Here is a 23,321-nt window from a genome sequence, read left to right as displayed (position 1 = left end):
GGTCGACCCACACTCCTGTCAATTGCTGGCCCCATTGAAATTTCTTGACACCTTTCGTTGAACAGCTCTCCATTCAGGACTGCACACAGCTGTACCACTTTCAATTGAATGCCTTCAAAATTGAGTTGCGATTGAATATAAGTAAGTGGGAGCTACTTGCTCCCGACACTCTGCTGCTATCCTTAGCCTTGTCACATTCTTCGAGCCGAGCCCACTTTTCCTTATTCCAGAGTGTGTCATTCAGCCGTATTCAGACCCCAACGAGCGCCTCCTCCTCATTCCTATTCCGCTCAATGCATCTTCTTCGTCAGTTTGGAGCACGTTTGAGTGGAGGAACTGATTTTGCCAATAAATATAAATAAATAAATAAGTTTCCCATAAAGGCCGAGATGTCAATGAACTCCAGAGCGAAAAGTGGAGAAAACTCGAGCAAAAGTATGAGGAAGATGGGGAGATTGAGTAAGTGAGTGTGTCTGGGGTGTTTGCCTAAGCGCAAGAGAGAGAGAGAGGTAATAAGTGTGAAACAGAGAGGGGTTATGGTCAATCTAAGCGTTACATCAACACTTTCCAATAGATCGTTATCAATGAAAATAAACAACAAAGAGGGAGGGGGTACAAAAGGGAGTGTTTGGCTCTCTTTCTTTTCATTATATTTCCTCTGCTATTGCGGTTAATCTCTTTGGTAATAATTTTTAATTAACCCAGAGCCCGCACATTGAACGCCCTCAACTTATTAAGACTTATTACGGATTGGAAGGGGATGTGCGGTCTCACAGAAATGTGGTCCAAGGGAGGGTCGGAAGAGGTTATGGGGCATCTGAACTTTGCACTTTTCAACTTTTTGCTTAGCCTCCCAGCCAGTAAATGCTTAACAGATGTCCAGAAGCAGAAGCAAAAAGAAGCTTTAACAATTTTACGAGCTCTCAAATAAAATTCGTTTCGGTTTTTGTTTTCTTTAATTGAGCGGAAGTTTTGTTTATTTTTTTTCTGCGCTATAGAACACAGTCACTGCCCAAAGTTGTTTGACCCATCAACAAAAAGACAAAAAACAATATGTGAATGTCCTCTGAGAAAGTAATTTGAGAGTGATCCAACGAGGCACCTGCTAAAAGGAGAGGCGGGGAGGGACGAGCCAGAAAACTGTGTCACAAAGTAATACAAAATCAAAGAATGGCAGGGAGGTACTTCAACAATGGGCCACAGTCAACATGGCTCCGTTTGCTCTGCTCTGCCCTGATGGAAAACCACAAATGATTGTTACTTATTATTCGCACATAAAACGTTTTTCTACTCTGCCCATTCGAAAGCCCGTACAATTGTTCAGTGAGGCATAAACAAACATTTCCATTCCAGTCCAGGACATTGTCAGAATTGTCAGAGTTCCGGGTCCTGGTTCGTGTTCAGGGTCCTGGTTCTCTTCTTGTCTGTTCTTCTGCTTCCACTCTGATGTCATATTACAAGCTCTTAACTGTAAAAAAGAACCCCTCTTGCCCATTTCCCTCCCGCCATCATTCTCTGTACGCTCCTGTGGGTCATAAAAAGAAAAGTGCATAAAATGTATTTTCGCTGTGAATGTCAAACTGTGAGCAGTCAGTCGGGCGACAGGTAAGATGTAGATGGAGCTTCCCCCTTCTGTGGCAGCTGCTCTGCAGATGGTACTCTGCATCTAGTCATAGCCCCCCCGTACCCTATCCCGCATAAAGTTGTCCATTTTTACGAGCCGCTTTGGCGGCACAGATTTATTGGCTTCCTCGCTTTACTCGATTTTATTGTTGTCGCTCTTCTCTCAATGCATTTGCATATTCAGTGGATCACCTCCCGTAGAAGTAGCCCCAAGTCCCACTACCCCGTCTTGAAACCTCGTTGAATTTTATGCCAAATTCGAAGGTTAGCCAAACAAAAATTCGTCTTCTTTCTTAACTTCTTTGTGCGCGTTGCGTTTGGTCTCTCGAATTTGTTATATATTTTTTTCTCTTGGATGTTCGCTCAACTTGACTCAAGTTTCTGTCGACGGTTGGGTTTTATGCCTCACTTTGTAGTGGAGAACATTATGCCACGAATGGGGAACATTTTTGTGGTTATTTTCTTACTTTTTTGTGACTCTCTCGCACTTCAACACTCGATGCTAATGACACAGAGACGATGCTGTCAGAACCCTAAATGACAAATTGCCCTTGCGCTGTGGTTGGGTTGGGGAGTTATTTTCTGGGGATTGGTTGGCGCAGGAGAGGGGGTAAGAACTGAGCAACGTGAAGCGGCATAAATTGTGGCAGCATATTTTGTGTGACTGACAGCGAGTAGTAAATATTTCCCTCAACCAAATTCATATTTTAACTTTGGTTTTACTTTTGTCGAGTGATGAACTCCGCCTGACAGCGGTGGATCCATCGTTCAATTGACTTTTGTTGACCCACATTTTTCAGCACTGAGGTCCACCACCCACCGAGGTCTTGGTATGCACTGTGAGTGTTTCCTTGATGGACATCATTGGTGCAGATAAAAATCCCATTTCGGAAGTAGAATTATCTCAGTTTGCTATGACACGATTAAGTCAGCCCACAGTTAGAATCTGCTGAGTTCTGAACAGCCTTTTGTGAGTCCTGTCTATGTTCTCACTCAAAGATTTTGAAGCCACAGGCTCCGTCTCCAGTTGCCCACAATAAAAAGCCTTCCCTTTCGTTGGGTGCTCCCTCTTTTGGAAATGAATTTTCCTATCTGGTAGGACATTTGTTTGTAGATTCCATGAATTTTGCACAAACACTTTTGAGTCAGAGGCTTCAAGTTGCTCCACCACTATCAATGTCAGTTTATCATTCACTTAATGGGCTCAGTCTACCCATAAAACTCTGCCTTTTTCCCCACCTACATCCACTTCCGCTCGCCTGCATTTGGTTTCCTCATTTAATATAATTTGTTGCAAGTTTTGCGGCATGTGGCATGCGGCAAGGTCTGTTACATGTGCCCAGCCTCTGTGCCATAGCTGCACTAATTGAAACGTAATTATATCATTTGGGCACGAGGCAGTCAGTCAGCCAGTCAGCCAGGCAGGCAGTCAGACAGTGTCTCACACTATCAACGAGGCACTAATTGCAATTTGCACAGTTTGAAACTCTTTGGGGTGCACAGTTTGTGAGTCCTAATGGGATATTCACATCAGTAGGAGGCCTAAAGTCATAATAGAATCTACGTTGAGATTCTTTAAGGTACTCCTTTATTGGAATTTTTCCTGTAATTTAAATTTTCAGAAATACTAAGGAAAGGAAAATGTAGGTTAGATGTAATCAGGTGCGGCATTCCATAAACTAAAATACCTATTAAAGATTCTTGAACGTAAGAAGCTCTACAGTTTATAGTAGCATCAAAGTGCTTAAAGTTTCAGTTAGAATACAGTTTGAGCTACCATCAAGCGTCTTCAGTTTAAGGGTCGCTTAATCAGGCAACTAAAGTTTGAGAGTAATTCAATTTGCTGCAACCAAGAATCCCCGAGGCGTCCAAAGTTGAAGGGTTCCTTAATCCTATTTTATAGTTGCAGACTCAACATTCTTGTGGATCATGTTTGTGCCCCTCTCTCTCTCTCGCCTCCCAACGAGGCCAACGATGGAGGAGGATTTAACATTGGATTACCCCGTCGTTATATGCAGGTGTAGAAATTATGAGTTATCCGAAGTTGCACAGTGTTATATCACTTGCAAGCCGTACACTATATTATAGTTGTGTGAGAGAATCAGTCATTCATCGGCAGTTTAAGGTTCATTTAATGTTCCTTTTATTAGGTTGTTGAATAACAAGTCGCTTACATGTGGAAAATCACGTTTTTCCTGCAGTCTCTGAGTGATTAAAGTAAATTTCAGGCGAAGTCTAACAAGCTTAAGAACATTCACATATTTATAAAATAGAAAGAAAAGTTTTTCAGAAATCCGTTGAAAAACTTTCACCCCAAAACACTCACAGCTACTACAGCTAATCCGTAATTTTAAAGAAAAAATCCAAAATCACCACTTTTTGGCCAGCAATTGGTCGATAGCGTTCACAATTTTTTTGCACTCCCAGTGCAAAAAAATAATATTTCTCCATTTTGATCCGCATTTTTATGCAACTCTCATCAAACGGAAGTTGTTTCCTGATTTTCCTTCTATATGTGCATACAAATACCATTTTTTTCCACAACATTTTTTGTTTGTTTGTTGGCATTTGCCAAAGAAGTGAAATTTATTCGTTTGCATTTTTCGGGGCTTAAAGTTCTTCCTGTGTGCTGCGCTGGTTATTCCATGACCGTTCATATAAATCTGCCAGCATATAGATAGATATTTTTTGGCAATTTAATTGAAATGTCAGGCACGTGGATAGTAGAGAGGTTCACACACACAAACTCACACACAGAGAGACAGCAGGAGAGAGCGGAGCCAGAGTATGACCCTCGAGTTGGTCCGCTGCCTAATCCCGTCGAGCTTTTGTGGTTGTCGCACATTTCCGGCTTAAAGTGGCAACGGCAACGGCAACAACATTGCCACTCTGGCTGCCCAGTTGTTCTTGTTGTTGTTGCTTCTGTTGGTGGTGTCGTCTGCCACTTCCGTTTGCAACGCGTACACGTAATTGATTTTCCCGCCCCGCCTCCTCTTTGCTTCGATATTCAAGCGCAAAATCTCTGAGACCGAGAGCACTGCAAAGCAAATCAAAACAAGAACAAATACGTGTCATGCAGTCATATTATTTCGATCTTTGGATACCCAGTACTCGTTAGTGCACAGAGCTGGAAATTGCTCTGGCTTAACTTATTGGTCTCCTGCAATCCGGAGAACATTTTCAAATGATTTTGTACAATAATACACCCTAAAAATCACTTAACATTTCTAATTAATCTTCGAGCAAGAACAACATTTTGTATGGTGTCCATTGACTGCTTCATATCTACAATCTACCCTCAAAAGCGAAGTGTGCTGGGTATCAAAAGAACAACAAGAACACTGTTTGCGTGACAAATGAGAATTTCACTTGATTTGATTTGCTTCGTGCGAGTGCTATAGAATAAAAGTACGACTGCACATACTCGTAGATGCTACATTACGAGTATACTCGAACAAAAGTACAATTTATGTACATATGTACGTGTATATGTATGTATACTCACGTCTCCCGCCGTTATATTGTTTTTTGGCAAAACTAACGGTAAAATTGCTGTGACCGTGAACTTTGTTGGTGCGCCATAAATATATCAACAAACAGGCAAAGCAAACACAAAAAACCTGAACTAAAACAGTTGTATAAAATGGTGATTGTTATTTAATAAGTATTTGTTAGGGTGAAGCTTTGCTGTGTTTCTCTTTCTATAGTGATTCTCTTCTGTGATTCTTTATTATATTTTTATTCTAATTAAATTCTTAAAGCTGAATCATTCAATTCGGAACTGTGACATTTGCATAGTCCCCCATCCGAAAGCGCATTCTATTAACTTACAATTTATTGACACGAATTCCATTTCGTTTCGAAAAATCTCTCTTGAAGAAATATAAACCTACCTTTGGGTGCGCCATATATCAGGCGTTGTGTAAGCCACACTTAAGCCGCAATATTGGCCAAGTAATCACTGGGTGGCCCCACAAATAAATGCCATCTCCCATCGAAATAAAATCAAAATAAAAAAAAGAAGGAAAACAATTTTGCATAAATTTCATCCACCGCCAAGGAGAGTGGGAAAAATTGGCTTTAAATTGCTCGAAAATGTTTTCTTAATACATTGCGCAATTCCGTACTGAAATCAGGGCGTGGCAGGACGTCCTTCCCTTCTACTATAACGAAGTAAGGAAGTAGCAGGGGATGCTGCTGAAAAGGAAGGAAGAAAACTAAACGGAATAATGCAAAATGACAAAATAACTTAAAGCGGCAATAAATTCTCCAGCTCAAGGACATGCTTAAGGCAATGGCCAATCCATGTTCGTGTTCCGCTCCTGGCTGCCACAAGCTCGAATTCGAATCAGAGCCAAGAGGAAGACCAGGAACAGCCACAACAAGAAAACTGTCAACACGTTTTGGCCATTTCTGTCTACGTTTCGTTAGCCTCAAATAAGAAACAAACAAAAAATGCAAACAGATATAGTAGACGGGAATTTTTTGTACGCGCTTCTTGGTTAGCATTTTTTGCCTGGGCTTAGAATATTTTAAATAAAAAGGGGTAGGTGGAGAATGAATTTATGAGTGGGGTTGTATTTGGGTGATGTGTATGTTGGTCATATTTTGGCATATATATTTCTTGAGAATTGCTGGAACAGATTGAAGACAGTTAAACTTTAGGGCTTTCAATTTCAATGAACACAGATTTATTATATATGCCTGGCTAGGGATAAGTGAATCTGTTTCTCCATGTTTAACAAATTAAATGGGTTCTACTATAGGAAGTTGAACTTTGTTCTTGATATCTAGGTATCAGAATCAATGTTTTCTATCCCCTTAAAAGTATATCCAGTTCCATAAGACTCTAAATATTCATGTTATTATGTGTTTATTTCCTTCATATTTCGCTTTTTATCTTTGTTAATTTCTGTATCTTTCCCATAGTCACTGCGCCGCTTCCGTTCTCTTGAACTGTCTCTGGTCCTGTCTTGTCCAGCTTACCTTGTCCTTGCTCTGTGGCTTGTTCTTGGTTCGCCTTCTAGTTTGTTTGCTTGGCGCTTCCTTCGTAGCGTATGCGTAATATGTTTTTGTTTGCCACAGGCCTCTGTCTCTTCTGTCTCTGCACCGCCTCCTCCTGTGCCTACGCCAGGGCCAGACACACGCCAGACAATACATCGGGTATACGGGTATATGTATTTTATGTATACATATGTACACATGTATGTATATACTTACATATTTACTGCTGTGCGTGTTGACCTTGCGAATAGCCAGCGGCTATTGAGTGTCTCCTCAGACGTCCCCTGTCTCACGTAGATGCCACTAACAGAACAGCACCAGCACCAGCCACATCAACAGCAGTAGCAGCGGCAATAATATAAAACAACGACAAAAACTCTTTTAATTGCTTTTTAATGAGTTGTTGCCGTCATTGCCTTGCGGTTGAGGGCGTAGATGGGAGGCGGCTTATATCCAGCAAGAGGCGTGCCCCGTCGTCAGAGGCTATAAAAGATTCAAAATATATCCATATATCTATCGAACAATATCGGTTGACAGCATTGAAACAGAAGAAAAAAATTTAAATTACAATTACGGTTGTCACTTACACAGAGAGAAACAAATATTCGTTTATCATGTTTCTTTTGATTTTGAATATGCCTATTCAAAGATGAAATTAGAACTCGATATATCGAAAATATCTGTTTTTAGCTTTTTTTGAGTGTACCATCCATGATTCCCTGCTCTGTGTGTCTTTTGTATGCATTTTTATTTATTTCGTCGCATTTTTCTTTTGCTCTAATGAAAAAAATTGCAGTAGCAGCAGCGACAGCAGCACAGAACAGCTTTCATTTGATTTGTATTGCCTTTTGTTGTTGTTGTTAGTGTTGTTGGCCAGGGCCACTTATGGACTCCAAAAGCTTCTGGCGAGAGAGCGAGTTCAACAACCGACAAATGCAGCCAACAGGACAGAGGGTGACAGGAACAGACAGGGAGGGGGAGAGACAGAGAGAGACACAACTAACCGGAGAGAGCACCCGAAAAAAAGAACTAAAACGTACATAAAGAGAAAGACTAGAGCCGAAGCTTTAGCTGCCCTTGCTCCATATTTCCATATAGATGTATGATTTTAATCTGATCTACATGAGTACGAATAAGATCATAAGTAAGAACGTGCATTCATACGGAGTCTGTAGACTCTATATACTCTATATACGCTTTCTGTACCTGCAGTGCAATCATCTACACAAGTCAAAATATACATTCTGAAAGGGTATCAAAACGAAACGAATGGAAGGGTAAGGGGTTAAGAAAAAGCAAATGCAAAAAATTGGCATCAAACAACAGAAACTTACTTTTAGACAAGGGATGTGGTGGAGGGGAATGGGTGAGTGGAACGCTGGGGTGGAGGCTGAGGGCCACGGGCACACATGCAGTGCGCATTAAAATTGTAACTGTAACGTTTTTTGTATGACCATCTCGCCAGCTCTCTCTCTCGCTTTCGCCTCAGCCTGGACACGTCTGCTGGCCTCGGGGCCCACTTCAGTTGTCTCACTCTCTCTCTCTCTCTTTCTTTCCCTTTATCTTTATGTTCCACGTTCCTGCCCTCCTCCCTGCTTCTAGCCCCTTCTGGGCAAAGTTAAGTGCCATTCATGTGACTCTCTTTTGCTTCTCCAATTTTTTTTTATCATCTCTCCTTTTTGATCCTAAGCTTTTTTGTTGCTCTTGTTTGCTACTGTGCTGATTTTTGTCCTTTTTGGTTTTTTGTTTGCACTTTTCTTTTTTTGTTTTTGTTTTTTTCATTATTATTCTGTAGCCTTTTCTTCTTTGTAGTCTGTTTTGAGAGCTTCAATTGTTAAAATATTGTATATGTACCAAAACAGTGTGTTTCATAGCCATAAAGTTGATTACACGAAACAATTATGGCTGTATGCGTTTTCGGTTTATATTTAAATGAGAATCGCAGGAGATGAATTTACTTTCGATTTAGGCATTAATAGATTTTCTAAGTTCTTGTAGTCTTAAACATATGAAACGCACTGCCTAGTCAGTATCTTTACCAGCATTTGCATCTGCTTCTGCAACTGTATATTGATTTCGGCATTGTTTGCTGTATTTCACATAAAAAATCGCCTGGGCCATTTTATTTCTCCTTGTTTGGGGGCACGTTATGATTGTTGTAATTGCTCTTGCCACCCCACGATTGTGCCTCGATTCCGTTCGATTGCGTGCCATTCGATTGCCTGACTTTGACTCTGGGTGCGAATCCGATTCAGAGTTCCACTCCCAATTCCAGTCATATAAATTGCCAACAGTTTCGGTAACCATTTTTTCCATTTTCTCCGCTGGATTTTCTTCCTCACTGTATATCTTTCTCTCTCTTTTGTTTGTTGGTCATTTGTGTGTGACTTTTGTGGTCGAAAGAGGATTTTAGCGGTTAATGTGCTCGGTTCTGTTGGTGGGTCAGTGGGAGGTTGGATTGGTTTGGCTCTGTGGTGGCACTGTGGTGTGGTTGGAATTCGGTGGTCAATTTTTTTGCAGGGGAAAGGGTTGGCCGGGTCAGCCAAATGGCGCTCACTGGGAATGCTTGTTAAGTAAACCAATTTGTTTAAAGATACATATCCAAGTATACTTTTATTATATTTCGCTTTTCAATGTGAAAGGTCGACCCTAAATGATGATGTCCTGGTCGATATTGTTATCGACCATTGAAGGTCGATTGTAATTGAAACGTGATTAGAAATTGATTAGGCGGATAATTCTGGGAATTATACGGGTACATTTTACCTTCAATGGATTACGGATAATTCGTAAACAACTATCCAAGATAGTTTTCATTAAATTTTATACAAAGCATTTAGGCAAAATATTGCTTTAAAGTTGATTACAACATTTAGTACATTTAATTGCAATAATTTCCTGTTATCTAAAATAATATTACAACAATTTATTATATTATTGCAATTATGGAGCTCGAACACAGTCATTATCATTTTCTCTATGCGCTCCAATGACACGTGCCTCGCATTAAATTAATTTTAGATCATAATTTTTGTGTAGTTCCCCCTTACAAAATGTGCAAAAAAATACGCTAAGTGCTGGGATCTATAAACAAATAAAAAATAATAAATACAGATAAAACAACATTTCATGTGGCAAAGGATTTATTGGGCGTATCATAGGACTTATTGTAATATACACTCGAATATATATGGTAGTAATGTGTGGAGTCATAAAGCATCAAATGACTCTGGCACTTACCGCGAAGCCCACAATAAATGGAGACACAAAAACTGTGCCACGCCCAGCTGACTCGTAAAACAAGAGCCCAAAAAAAAAAGAAGCCACAAAATGTGTCGAGGCTCGTCATAATAATATATGTATATTTGTAGATACACAAATTCATGTACATACATCCAACGACATCACATCAAATCCATATGTTGTCTGGAAAGAACAGCAAAAAAATATTTATAAATTTGTTTTCATATTAAATTTTGTCGTTCGAGCGTTTTTGCCTTGCGGCTGATTTGGTAAAAACAAAAACGTTTCGCTGTTTCTCAATCTGGTTCATAGATTTTTGAGCTTTTAAAAATCCCTCGGTCCCTGCCCCGATCTCATTCCCCGAATTATTTCCTGGAATTTTTGTATTATTTGCCGCTCATGCGGAGCATGCAACACATGCATAATTGCTGGAAAACTAAATTATGCATTTAATTTGCCTGTCCATCCCCCATTGGCCGCAAAAGCCAAAAGGCCAGACTGGTGGTTTAAAAATAATTTTAATGTAATACAATGAATATGAAAATATGAATTTAAACAGCAACATGGTAAAAAAAAACATTTAGAGCGGGATGCTGCTTTTAGAATCAAATATCAAAGTCTGCTAAAATCAGATATTGCAAATGAAATTTTCATTGAGTGTAGCCCCTTTTGCGTGACACGCCACTGTGTTGATTTGTGGTGTTCAAAAATGTATTCATACAACCACGAAATATTCAGGAAATTTAGGATATGTGTGTATGCATTATCCCTTGCTGACCAAGCACCGAGCGGCGTTATGTTTGCTTTAATTATTTAAGAATTTCGTATTGAATTCATTTGTGGCTTAATTAAATTGTGAGCTTTGTAACGGAATTGAATGTAAATTTTTCATAAGATCCAAATGAGAAATGTAGAGAATATTCCATGGTTGGTTTGATTAATGAAAAGTGTATTGCGACAGATGCTTTGGAATTCGTAGAGCCTTCAACTCTTCAGATTCTTTTTATTCTTGCTTTGCTGGGAAAAAAATGTTCGTTATTTTCTCTCCAATAAAACGTTTCTTTCTCCCGAATATCTAAAACAAAATAACAATTTGAAATTATTCAGATATATTTCCCACGATTTGTCTCCTTTCCAATAACTCTTTACCAGCTCCCTCATTTCTTGTTTTCTCCAGAAAAATAATGTACAATTAATTTGTGTTCTCTTGAATCAAATGAATATACGAATGTCATGCGAATTTCCATAGCGAAATGAGTAAATATGTAATCAATTCATTCCGCTCGAAGAGAATACGGCACTCGACAGATGGCAATCAACATGTTCGCTCACTGTTGTTTTTGGCATTTGTTTCAATTATATTTGTTGGAGCTGGTGGTGGTTCCTGTTGGAATTGTTTGCATTTTGCAAAAAGAGCGAGAGTCTGAAATGCAAATGAATATATTCGTAGGTATATTGTACGTCCATTTAGCCGTGTATCCCCAAATGAGGTTTATGAATTAATTATTTGTTTGCAATCATCGAAGTGCAGTCAATGATGCATTGAAAGCTTAAAGTTGTATTCATGCTATGGAAATGATGCTCTAAGTTGTGTTTGAGCCATGAAAATTATGCTAAAGCTATCGTTTAGACATGAAAAGGATGCAATGCAAATTATGATTAAAGTTTTAGCCATGCAAATTTTACTGTAAGCCTGAAAATCTATTGCCATTCATTGCTAATTCTTCTATAAAATCTTTTCTCTTTGCAGGTAAGCAACAATCAAAGATGATTACATATACGAACCGTTTCGGCGTAAAGTGTAAGTGCAAGTGACAACAAGTTCCATTTCAATTTCAATTAAGCTCCTAAGAGAACACCCCCAACATTGTGGATATTTGTAAGTGTGTGTGTGTACTCTTTGTGTGTTTGTGTAAGCAACTGACCGTGCAACAAGGTCAGACATAAAAGTTTCAGTTTTATTTCGCCTCGTTTTTCCTCCTTCTGCAGTTATGCAATCTTTGGAGAATTTGCCCCCTCATGCCAAAGGCAGGAAGTCCATCTTTTTTTGTGTATTTGGTCTTGGCAAGGAATACCATATCCTGCAGTTGCCACACCTCCTCCGCAAATCCGCAGACCAGACCCCGTTTTGCACTTTTTATGGCCACGTGCGAAAATGCGGCAAAAGTTTTACGAGGTCAGGGTGAAGCTGTGCTCAGAGCTCTGCTCCTTACGTCCACTTTACCACGATGAAGATGCTGCTGATGATGATGTCACTTGAGTGAAATAATTTGATATAACAAAATGAGTGCAGAGTGGGTGGATTGGGGATTGCTGGATGGAAATTTGCATAGAAATTCAACAAACTGCAAACTGACAAAACTCTTTCAAGTGTTTGGCACTTGTTGACTGCTAGAGAAAGATCCCAAAGAGCCAAAATCCAAGACAACGTCAACAACTTTGGCATGTCCACGCCCTAACCATTTTGCTTCGACGCCCCAAAGTCACATCCAAAATGTCTTACATTGCCGACGGTCTTTTGGGGGTTTCGCAGACTCTGTCTGGCTGTCGGAGTGGAGCTCTGGTGCTCTGAAGCTGTAGCTGGAGCCAGAGCCAAAGCCAGAGCTGGAGTGGAATGGAACTCTGGTCTGGCCACGCTCAATTCAATTCAATTCAATTAACAGAAAGCGCACGCTGCACCCAAAAAGCAAGAGACAACGACTCAAAGTCTTGGAAGTTGTATACTTCGATGGATTGGGTTGTGGAAGTCGATCGAAGCGACAACTTTAATGCTCTACTTTGGTATTGAATGGGAGGGCATTTCTGAATTGCTGCAGATACTCCATCCCCTTTTGCGTTAAGCAAAAAGTTCCAGAAAAATCTGGAAAGCATTTCAAGTGATGCTAAATGAAAATCTCAAGAGTTTATTGAAAGCACAGACATTGATTGCTTCTTCATGTTTTTATCTCAACTCTTTAAAAGTTTTTAAAATTTGGAAAATCACCAGAAATTGCGATGGCTCCTAGAGGCCTCAAAACATTTTCCTGCCTACTTTTCATTCTTATAATTTTCAGTTCAATCCTTTGTTCGAACAAGTTTTCCACCTCCCGAAGAGGAGGCCAGACATGTCTAACGTCTGTCTAAAACTCGACTGAAATTCAGCGAATCGTTATGCGATATCTACTCGTACTTCCCCCTTTTGCTTTTCCGATTTGTCAGAGCAAATTTCAATTGATAAATGTTTGCTTTTTTGGTTTACTAAATTTTGATTCAATTTTGTGCGAATGTTTGCTGGGCAGTGTGAGTGCCTGCAACCTCTTTGACATTTCATTGGGTGTGTGTTTGGCTTGCTTATTTTTTGGGACAGTGGAATGGAATGAAGTACGTGGAGTGAGGGATGGAGCGTAGAGGGAGTGGCTGTGCAGCACTTGCCACAAATTATCCACTGGTCGGCCCAGGTTGCCATTCACTTTTCCACAGTAAATAGAGGTGGTTGCCCCTAGCACAAAAGAGCTCTGAAGGGGGGCGGGTAAATGGACGAGAGTTGGGAGTCGGTTAGCCCAGGGAGTTGGGATGGAAATGGGAGACTGAGATGGCGGTCACTTGAGGTTTTCCCCCGCACACAGTCACTCTGCCCCTCTTTACCGCAAGCTGTTCACTTTTCTCGTATTATTTTTTTTTGCCTGGCATTTTTTTGCATTTCTCTTTGATGCCGCTGCAACTGTTCTCAAAGGGGGTGGGCAAAACCACTCTACTCTCCCAGCCCCGTTCCCCTCTTAAATATTCACAGTTCTCCTTCTCCCTCTCCCTCTCCCTCTGCCACTTTCTCTTTCGATTCGTGTTCTATTTGCACAACTAAGCAGCAATTAACGCTAGTTATGGAAATTTCTTCATTTCAACTTGACTTGCATTTGCGGTTGCACAAAGGGTGCGAATCAAGTGGAAGCCAGGGAAGAGGGACTCTCAATATGATCAGGGTGCACCTTTGTCAAGGGCAAGACTTTAAATATATGAATATTAAATGCACCAGCTAAAACAACTACAAAGATATTGGAGTTTAATATTTCTGATACAATTAACTACTGACCAATTTCCACATTCTATATGTAAACGTAAAATCTACAATTTAAGCCTCTCCCGATATGTTTCAAGTACCAAAAATTTGCATTCAACTATTGCTGAAATGCTTGCAGGACCTTGTTTTACTCAACAAAGTATTAAACCTTAATTAAACATTAATTAATTCTTCATTAAATTTACGAAATGAGCATGCAAAAGGTGGGTCAAGCAAACTCCATTACCCTCTGAAAGCTGTAGGCCTTTGATAAACCTTTGATAATAAACACCAATAAATAATTAATAATACAGCACATTCAATAAGCTCACAGGTTTGATTATAATTAATTTTGTGTAGAATATTGGCAAGGGAATTTCAGCTATGGCCTATGGCTGGCCAAAGCCGATAAGTTCTCTCCCCTGGCCATTGGCATTTGCTTGGGCAACTAAATTTCTTATCAATACAAGTAAAATGCCAAGCCAAATGGGCAGATGGAAATATACCAAGATACTGGGGATACGTGTAGAGCAAATGGTATCTAATACCAAATGCAAATTGAGAAAACAACTATTGTTTTTGTCACGACTCTGGTGTTTGTTTGCTTATTTATTTGCTAGTTTGTTGCTGTTTGCATAACTGTATCCGTATCTGCATCTGCCTCTGCGTCTGCTGCTGCTGTATATCTTTGATATACAAATTAAAACTGAGATGGAGACAGAGACAGAGACCACTTCCCAGGCGGAGATGCGCTATATATATAATTCACTTCAATGCCGCTGCCTGCCCCTGGGTGCTGCTGCATGACTCACATCCTCAATTTACGTTCGTTTCGTTGTTTATTCTACCATCGCTTGAGGTTATTTTCTTCATTCATAAAAATATATTTGAGGGGCCGCTCAAGGGGAGAGTAGATCACTGCTACCTTATCGGCAAACATGTGACGACAATACATGATAAAGGCTGTTCTGCGAAATTCCAGCTGAAACTGCGTCAGTAGGTGGTCAAAACAACTTAGCGGGTCTACAAAAATCCCCCATAAGTCAAACACCAGATGATTCACACAAATCGAAGTTGGAATTCCGTTAGCAAAGAGCCAAAACTTCAGTTGAGTCTGGTATGTCCGGTTTGAAGTAGGGTTTTAAATGAAGGGAATCGAAAGTTGAGGCTGATATGTCCGGTTTCTTAAAATAGAGGAACACCTTACCCCGTCTCCAGTGTCTTTTGTTCTTAAGAGTTTTAGCTGCTTGTGGGATCCTCAGGGATTGACTGACTCATCGACTCCCTAAGGAATCTCGATTCCAAACCTGAAACTTTAATCTCAAACGGCTATGGAAATGTTGTATTTTTCAGCATATACAAAACAAAAATATGGAAAAACCTTTTGCTTACAGACATAAAATTATAAATAAATTGTAGCTTCTCACAACTTCTGAAACAACAATATATTTTCCTTAATCACGATCTTTTATATGAATTGTGTGTGTGTTTATTTCCGCCTAGAGAGTCGCGTTAATCTTTCACCTACTAAAATAAACCTTTTGTTTATCGAATGAATGAAGATTCTTCATCGCTGGATGGATGACTCACTCGCGGATCAACTTTTACTTTTCGGCTTTCATAAGGTTGTTGGCCGACTTTAGTTTCTTAATTAAATTCAAGTTCAAAGACCTGCTAAAGTCGGCTCTACCTACCTCTCATATGCATACCGAGTATTGTGTATTGGTGTCAAGATGTCTGAGACAGACTTCCTTCCTTCACCTCCTTCACCTCCGCCAACTCTTCATAATTAACATCATTTGAGCCCTGCTAATGGAATAATTAAAAAATAGTTGCACTGCCACTGGCAGCAGGCGCTCCAAAACAAAAAAAAAAGCGAAAAACAAAACACCATAAAAGTGTCACTGCTGTTGATGAAAAAAATATGCACAGCGAAAAAAGAGCCAAAAAAATTAAAAGGGGGAAAATTGTTTGCGGCTCTGAAATTGTTGTTGCCGAAGCGAAAAGAATGTCATGTGCGTGCCTGCATGCGAAATGTGGGGCGGAGTGGAGGGGCGTGGCAGTCACGGCATGCGAAATGTATCTATTAGATACGAGTGTGCGAGTGCATGCGAAATGCGGTTAACAGCATTGGCAGCAGACGCAGTTTTTTTTCTGCCATTTACCGTTAGCCCAAGCCCAGGCCCGAACCAAACCGAAGAGCCAGAGCCAAGCCAAGAGCCAAGAGCTAAGAGCCAGGCCAACATTGAAGCTGAAGTTGAAGTTGCAGTCGAAGCTGAAGCTGAAGCCAGTCGCTGAAGTATTTGGGTCACTCGTTGCCGCTTGGCTGCCACTTGAAGTCGTCTAATGCCTCCTCCAATGGCCATGGCGAATTTGCTTTGCTATGTGTACCCTGTACTTGAACAGTAAAAGGGTATAGTGTGTGAGATTAGAGGTTTTCTTAGCACACAGAAGGAAGCTTCTTAGACACCATCCACTGTTGATATATCAGAGGATCAATAGGAAGAAGTGGAGTGCCTCTAGAAGCTCAAATGCGAAATAATAATAAATATTTTATTTCTCTAACCATTTTGCTGTACGGAGTAGTGTTACGTATTATTATGAAATAATCTACGCACTTGGTATCCTCTAGTCGTCATCTTTCCATTACCATTACCTTTTGGCTGATGCAAAAGAAGACAAAAATTTCGCATTCATTTTTGCTGCGTATTTTTGTTGTTGTTTTTTTTGGGTTACTGCGATAAGCAAATGCTCTATGTGTGGGTTAATTTGAAAGTTTCAACTGTCACAAATGTTATAATTGACGGCAGCCACTTACGGGTGTACGGACAGTGCGAACCAACTGTATCTGTATCTGCTGTATCTTTGCTGTTGCTCTGGACGAGTACGAATATATCTCTTGGATGCAGCTCAAATTTTGTTTTGTGCTCTGCTATGCTCAGCTCATGTTGAATGCGCTTTGTTAAGTGCCGTTAAGTGAGGCATTGAGTGACAATGCCTCGAGATTACGCCCACACGGTAGAGGCTCTGGCACTGTGGCACTCGCACTGGCACGCTCGGCTATCCGTGAATGCAAAACAAAAGCCAAAGCCCAACTGCCGGCGAATGACTAATGCACTCCCGCTCTACTTTTTGCATACAACAAATATTCTACTATCTAAAAATGTAACTGCGTATTAAATAGTTGTTGTACATTTAGTTGGAATGAGGCGATGCCTCTGCAGAGGGATATCATCATCACGTATTACAATTTCTAGAAAACTTGTATGCAAGAAAGATAATTCAGTCTTTTGTGGAAAGTTTTAGAACTGAATTGAAAAGTGACTGGGAATTATTATTATATTAGATAGAAATACATTTGGGAAAGATGCGACTAAACTTGAGTCTTTATTTTGCTAAAATTGCGAAACTTCCCATGCGAATATCACTAGAATGCAAATTCAGCTTCAGACATTCCAAATGGAAACGTTTATTTCATGGTAACTGCTGCAGATTTATAGTATCTTTGTTATGTCTATAGGTCACATATTCACCAAGAGCGAGCAAAAAAAAATCCAAAACTCACTTTAATAGTCCGCAAGGTCATTTTCCGCATTATCCATCAACTACAGTGTGATGTGGCCAAGTCTTTAACGCTTTTTATGGCCCCCTAAAACGGTGTGTGGGATTTTTGTGGAATTCACATAATAAGTATACACATCCGTATATGCATATATATTTTTTTTGGTAATAGGTTCGTGGGAAAGCTCGAACAGAGATCATTTGTTATAATGTTAAAGAGGGACAACGTGACTTTGAATATTTTAGAGATTCAAATGCAGAGAGAGACAGGCACCAGGGAGTACGACCATATCCATAAACATTGAGACTGCAATTTATAAAATGGTATCTTGGAATCGCAAAACGTATTCCACTTTGTCTAATTATGCAGATATACTGAGTCTGTGTGTGTTCTAAGCCTTGAATGTTAGCCAGTTTTGTCATGATACAATTGTATAGTTTTAGCTCCACTGCAGAGTCCTGCTTTAATTTTATTAACATTTTTCTTTAGCATCTTTTTTTGTCTCCTCTTTCTCTCTTTCCATTTAATGATGAAAATCTTTTGCTGGTGCTGCTGCTGGAATTTTCTCGTTTTCCGTTTTGCTAATTTCTGCGCATTTGGTTTTAGCTTTGGCATTTTCACTTTGCCATTCATGACTTGGCTCTTGCTTTGGGTTCTCTGGCTTCGGGCTTCGGGCTACAGGCTTTGGCTTTGGCTTTGGCTTTGGGCTGCGTGTTTATTGCATCCGTTTTGTGGCATACTTTTCGTGCCGCTGCCAATGCTTCTGCTGCTGCTGTTGCTGCTCTTGCAGCTACAAAGCACGAAGCGGATATTGTCACTTTTGCAATTACAAAGCGCATAACTTTGTGCAACAAAAACACGACGTGGAAAATTGCCTTGGCACCAGATCAGAGCAGGGGTAGAGTCGCGACAGAGAGCGGTGCAAACAATGAATGGAAATGGAAAATGGAGATGGAGATGGAGATAGAGAGAGCGGAGCCCTAGAAACGATAACGAGATAAATAAAAACAATTTCATGAAAAGATAAGGCTATATATAGAAATGAATTGAAAATAATTCAGCAATGGAGAGGCCCCAGAAGCACAAAGAATGTTTACAGCCTGATAGAATCGCATCAAGGAAAGGCCAAAACAAATTAAAAAATTAAATTAAACAAGATTCCGGTCTTATAGTTCAGGGAACTAAGACTACGAATCTTTAGAGGTTAGAGGGAATGCAGTAGAATGAAGTAGGAAACGACATAACATTAGAGTCAAGAGTAAACTTGAAGAACTCTCTGGAACAGAATATAGCCTCATAGATTCCAAATTAATTAAATTAATTCAAGATATATTCAGCATCTACCTTCCTCAGGTTACTGAATTTTGAGCTCTTCGTCCATACGATTACTGATCAATTTATGTACAATGAGCTTCAAATATATAACAATTATAAACTTGAAAGCGGACGCGTGATGAAGAGATGTGGGAGACCAGGCGCGTGGCTGAAAATTAAAAACTTGATTTGTCTTGTAACCAAAAAAATAAAACCATCTACCAAATAAGGTGGCTCTACAACTCATAGAGATCGACAGATCGACATTCAAGTGGAAAGAGAAACTGAAAAGCATAGCCAGAGGGTTTCTAAAAATGCGTTAAAGTTGATCTGCAAATCATTCCGTCTCAGGAATGTTGAAATTACCTTAAACCATTAATCAGAAACTCATAAAATTTTAATCAAAAGTTCGTTAATTTTTCCTAACTAATTAAACGCTGCCAATTGTGTGTCAAGAGTTCAGTCTTAGCCACATTCGTTCCAGTCTCAATAACCATTTCCTAAAACAAAAAGAAGCCGAAAAACTTTCACATTTCGACCACAATGAAACTATGTACAAATATTTCTCCGGAGCGCTCAACTTTGGCATATTTTTTCCAAAGACGAACACGGCGCGTGCAAAAGACAAAAACCCTACCATAAAAAAGAGACAGAAATCATAATACTCGTAAAACAAAATCTCTGAAAACATCAGAGTTCAACGAACGCAAATGAAGAAAACGAAAAAACTAAACAAAACAGAAAAGGTCTCGAAAAAAGAGACTCAAAAAATGTTTATAAAAAGCAAGCAAATAATTAACACAATGAAGTGCAGAAGTAAGCAGGAAAGAAATCGAAATAAAAAATTGTTTAACAATTTTCTGCTTGGCAGCCAAAAGAGGAAAAAAGTGGAGATGTTTGCCAAAGACTTGCGAAATCCCTGAAAAGAGAACCCCGAAATACAGAGAAAGAGCAGATAATACTGTGAAAGACAAAGACAGATGATCCCATAAATAAACTGCGCAAACAAAATGCCTCCCCAAAATTCCAACGAAAAATGAATAGCTCTTTTTATATTTCTTCATTAAAACTGATACAAAGCAAAAATAAGAATAAAAGCTAAACTGAAAGCAAAAACAACGCGCCCAAAAAAACGCATTCAATCACAACTCAACATAAAAACACAAATAAAAGCAAACAGATAAAAACAAAGTCGAAAAACAAACAAAATAATAACTAAGTAACTGTTCTGAAAACTTCGGACGAATGTCGCATACAATCAACTAAAAAAAAGCCAAAAATAATGAACAAAAATTACTGTCATAAATTGTTGGCGCATTTGGCAAAAAAAAAAAATATTTTTAATTTGTTCGACGAGTACCAAAATTTAATTAATACTGGTTTTATAAAGTGGCAGTTAATGGCTTTATATGCGAGCATTTTTATTTTGGCCATTTTGATGGAGTTCTCCAGTGAGTTCTGAGTTGCATTAGGGGTGCAGATTCGTATGCCCAAAGAGAGTTAAACTGTTAAGAGATTTAATTAAAATTGAATGCTGGATTTTTTAACTTTGCACTCCCTTATATTCATTTATAAATAAAGCTACAAGCATGTGCACAAGAGCACAAGAGACTTCCTCAATTTACCATGTAATACCGTCAAAACCACAAGGATCTCATCATACCTTCCCATATTCTGAGCGAATTATGAAAGTTCATACATCTAAATCGTCCCCGAGCCATGTGCAAAAATCGGATTACATTTTTATTAATATTTGTTTGCGATCTCGTGTCCAATCAATGGTCATGAAAAGGCGTGATGACAGCAACAACAACAACAGCTCGTCAAGACGCAAAACAAAAATTGATATTGCCATAAAACGCGCATTAAATATGTTAAACAAAATAAATTGGTATCCATAAACATATCTTCGAGTATACTAGTAAGTGAGTGGACAAAAGCAAAAAGACAGCGGTGATGGACAGTAGGTTAGCAGGAATAGGGCAGGTCTCCCCCATTTTGGGGGAGAGGTCAGACTGTCAAAGTGACGCCATTTACGGTTTGACAAGCACAAAAATAACAGAAGGCGTCGTTAGTCTGTCTGGTTGCTGCTTGATAAGTGGCTGGGTGGATCAGGGGGATGTACAGGGAGTATCTGAAGTGACATATGTGGACGGCAGTTAAAATTGCCAGCTAGCTGTCAACCAAAGCGTAAATCACGAGAAACTTTCAATAATAGTTAGAGAATACAAACAGTACAAGTTATGCCAAAATGTAGGAAAATTAAATCAGATTTTCCCTAAAAATTATCCCACACTTTCGCTCTTAAAGAAATCTTCCTTTAATTGCTTAAATTAAATGCGTTTTCATTTTAATTTTACGCCTGGCTGTGGTTCCTTTTGCACTCAGGTTTACTCCTGGGACACTCAGAGTCCTCCAAAAAAAAAAGGATGATTAATTAAGGGTATTTTGATTAATGTTTCGCCAGCCCAAGGCCCCAACAAATCAACGAAGCGAGCTGAAGCGAATGAACGAACGAGCGAACCTTTTGGGACAGACGAAAAACAATGACCACAAGACGTTGACCCAACACCCACACAAACAAATGTAAATACATACATATATACTATAGAGCTGGAATACGAGTATAGGTACTAACCACTGACTGAATGACTGACTGACCCAAATCCCAAGCCAACACCTTGGCCAAATATCAGAGAAGGGATTGGTGGTGTTGTGGAACTGAAAAGAACTGAACAACAACAGCTGTGCAAATATTTGATCTGGCTGACTGGTTCAATGCTGCTCAAACCGTGACAGGTGCAAATTGTTGAACTTCCCAACCAGGACTCGTGTGTCTGTCCCTTAGCACCTGTACTAGGTCACACAGACCCTTCAGGTTCTGCTTTTGTTATTCACCTACTATGCATGTACCTTCATACATATTATGTTGTTGGCCCCATTTTTGTGTTGCTTTTCCTTTTTTTTTTGTCTAAGTTTTATTGGTCTGCGTCTGAGTTAAGTCTGAATTTTTGCCGTATCTGCTGTTGTTTTTGGGGAGTTTTACCATGTTTTGTCCTTGAAGTATCCTCAGCGACAGCGGACAAACGACAAACGGTGGCTGCGGCCTTATAAATCTTCTTTTGGACAAAATGGCGCAGAGCACGTGGAATGGTACGAGCAATGGTATGGGTGTATACGAGTGTGTATGCCTTTGGTTAGATATGTATCTGTGTGTCTGCTCGCACCAGTCTACTCATGGATATCTTCTTCGTGTATGTGCGTCTGTTTACTGGTATGTGTTGTCAGGCTTTGTCTGTGGAAAAGGGAAATAAATTATTTTCTGGTTGGGCTATCAGCGTAACGTAACTTTATTTTGTCGTTTCACTTTTGTTTTGCTTTAGCCGTGTTTGCCAACTAATTGTCTTGTCTCCGCTCCAGCAGCACACCACCCTCCACCCCCCGCTGTGACAACCGCAGTGTACCTCATTATACCCTTAGAGGGAGGGTGCTAAGGATTTTAATCAGAAATTTGGCAAACCATAGAAGATGAGAGCTTTAGCTTTAAATACAATGTGCAGGGAAATTGCTCTTAGACTATTTCTACTGGTTTCTCATGATTTTTTTTATAACTAAACCGATATGTCATAGGATTATCATATATAGGGGAACGATCTCTCTGCAAGGGTATCAAGACTGCGGCTCCCGAAGCTCTACTTTCTTTCTCATATTGCTTTGCATTTGTTCAACAATTTATGAGCATTGCGGCTGGGACTCAGGCAAGACTACAGCTAAAGAACAAGACACACAAAAAAAGTATCAGAATAAAATAAATGAAAAAATAAAGCGAGAAAAAAGGCGAGATGGAAAAAAACAGAATCTGCCATCGTTTGTCGCGGCATAAATAAAATTAATTATTCAGGCAAAAAGGCAACGGCTTTGGCTATGGCCGTGGCCAAGGCGAGATGGCCAAATGGCCAACTGGCAAAGTCCACAAAAGCCAAGCCAACGCAAAACCAAAGCCATAAAAGTCAAACAGCAACAACAAAAACGAATTGAAATTTAAGTACCGCCCAAAGGCAAAAGTCGCAGCTTTAAAAATATATTACCCGATTTCTGGGGCAGCAATAATAGCACTGAAACTAAAATACACATTTGAAAATAATGGATTCGTAAATATTTCATTATTTTTTAAGTAAAACCATACGTTCAACAGCTATGTATGTATGTCTAAGAAAAACGATCATACCAAATGGAATGGAGTGGATTTGGTTCGGGTTGAAAGAACACAAATTTTTTAAGAAACATCTTGATGGGGTTTTTACGTAGAGGAATACGATTTCCTCGAAAATCTGCTAAAAATATCCATCTTGGTAATTGCATGCAATTAAATCTTTTAGATCCTTTACTAAAAAGAATAAATTCCAATCAGGGTCTGAGCTCTCGTCTACACATTAATCAGTCAGTTTGCTGTCTGCCCTCCCCTTTTTTTGGGGGACGTTCCACCTCACATAGCAATTACTTCGCATAAATCCCTTTTTCCACCTTCCTTGCTAATGTCTT

The 23,321-nt window shown here is 39.6% G+C and overlaps 1 protein-coding gene across 4 annotated transcripts in view; it reads left to right on the top strand.

The window, feature by feature from the left end:
* The window catches only part of LOC117582435 (fibronectin type-III domain-containing protein 3A), a 116,629-nt gene that overhangs the window by 74,730 nt on the left and 18,578 nt on the right, over window positions 1-23,321 (top strand). For 2 of the 4 annotated variants that reach the window (XM_034270138.1, XM_034270141.1), the window contains exon 2: window positions 11,621-11,671. The exons of the other annotated variants lie outside the window; for them this stretch is intronic. In XM_034270138.1, coding sequence (XP_034126029.1) covers window positions 11,621-11,671 — 51 coding nt within the window. The remainder of the gene's footprint in view (window positions 1-11,620; window positions 11,672-23,321) is intronic. 4 annotated transcript variants of the gene reach the window in all.

This window comes from Drosophila guanche, unplaced genomic scaffold (assembly GCF_900245975.1).
Source record: "Drosophila guanche unplaced genomic scaffold, DGUA_6, whole genome shotgun sequence".
In the NCBI taxonomy this organism is placed as follows: Eukaryota; Metazoa; Arthropoda; class Insecta; order Diptera; family Drosophilidae; genus Drosophila; species Drosophila guanche.
This window is presented reverse-complemented; position numbering and strand designations above follow the sequence as displayed.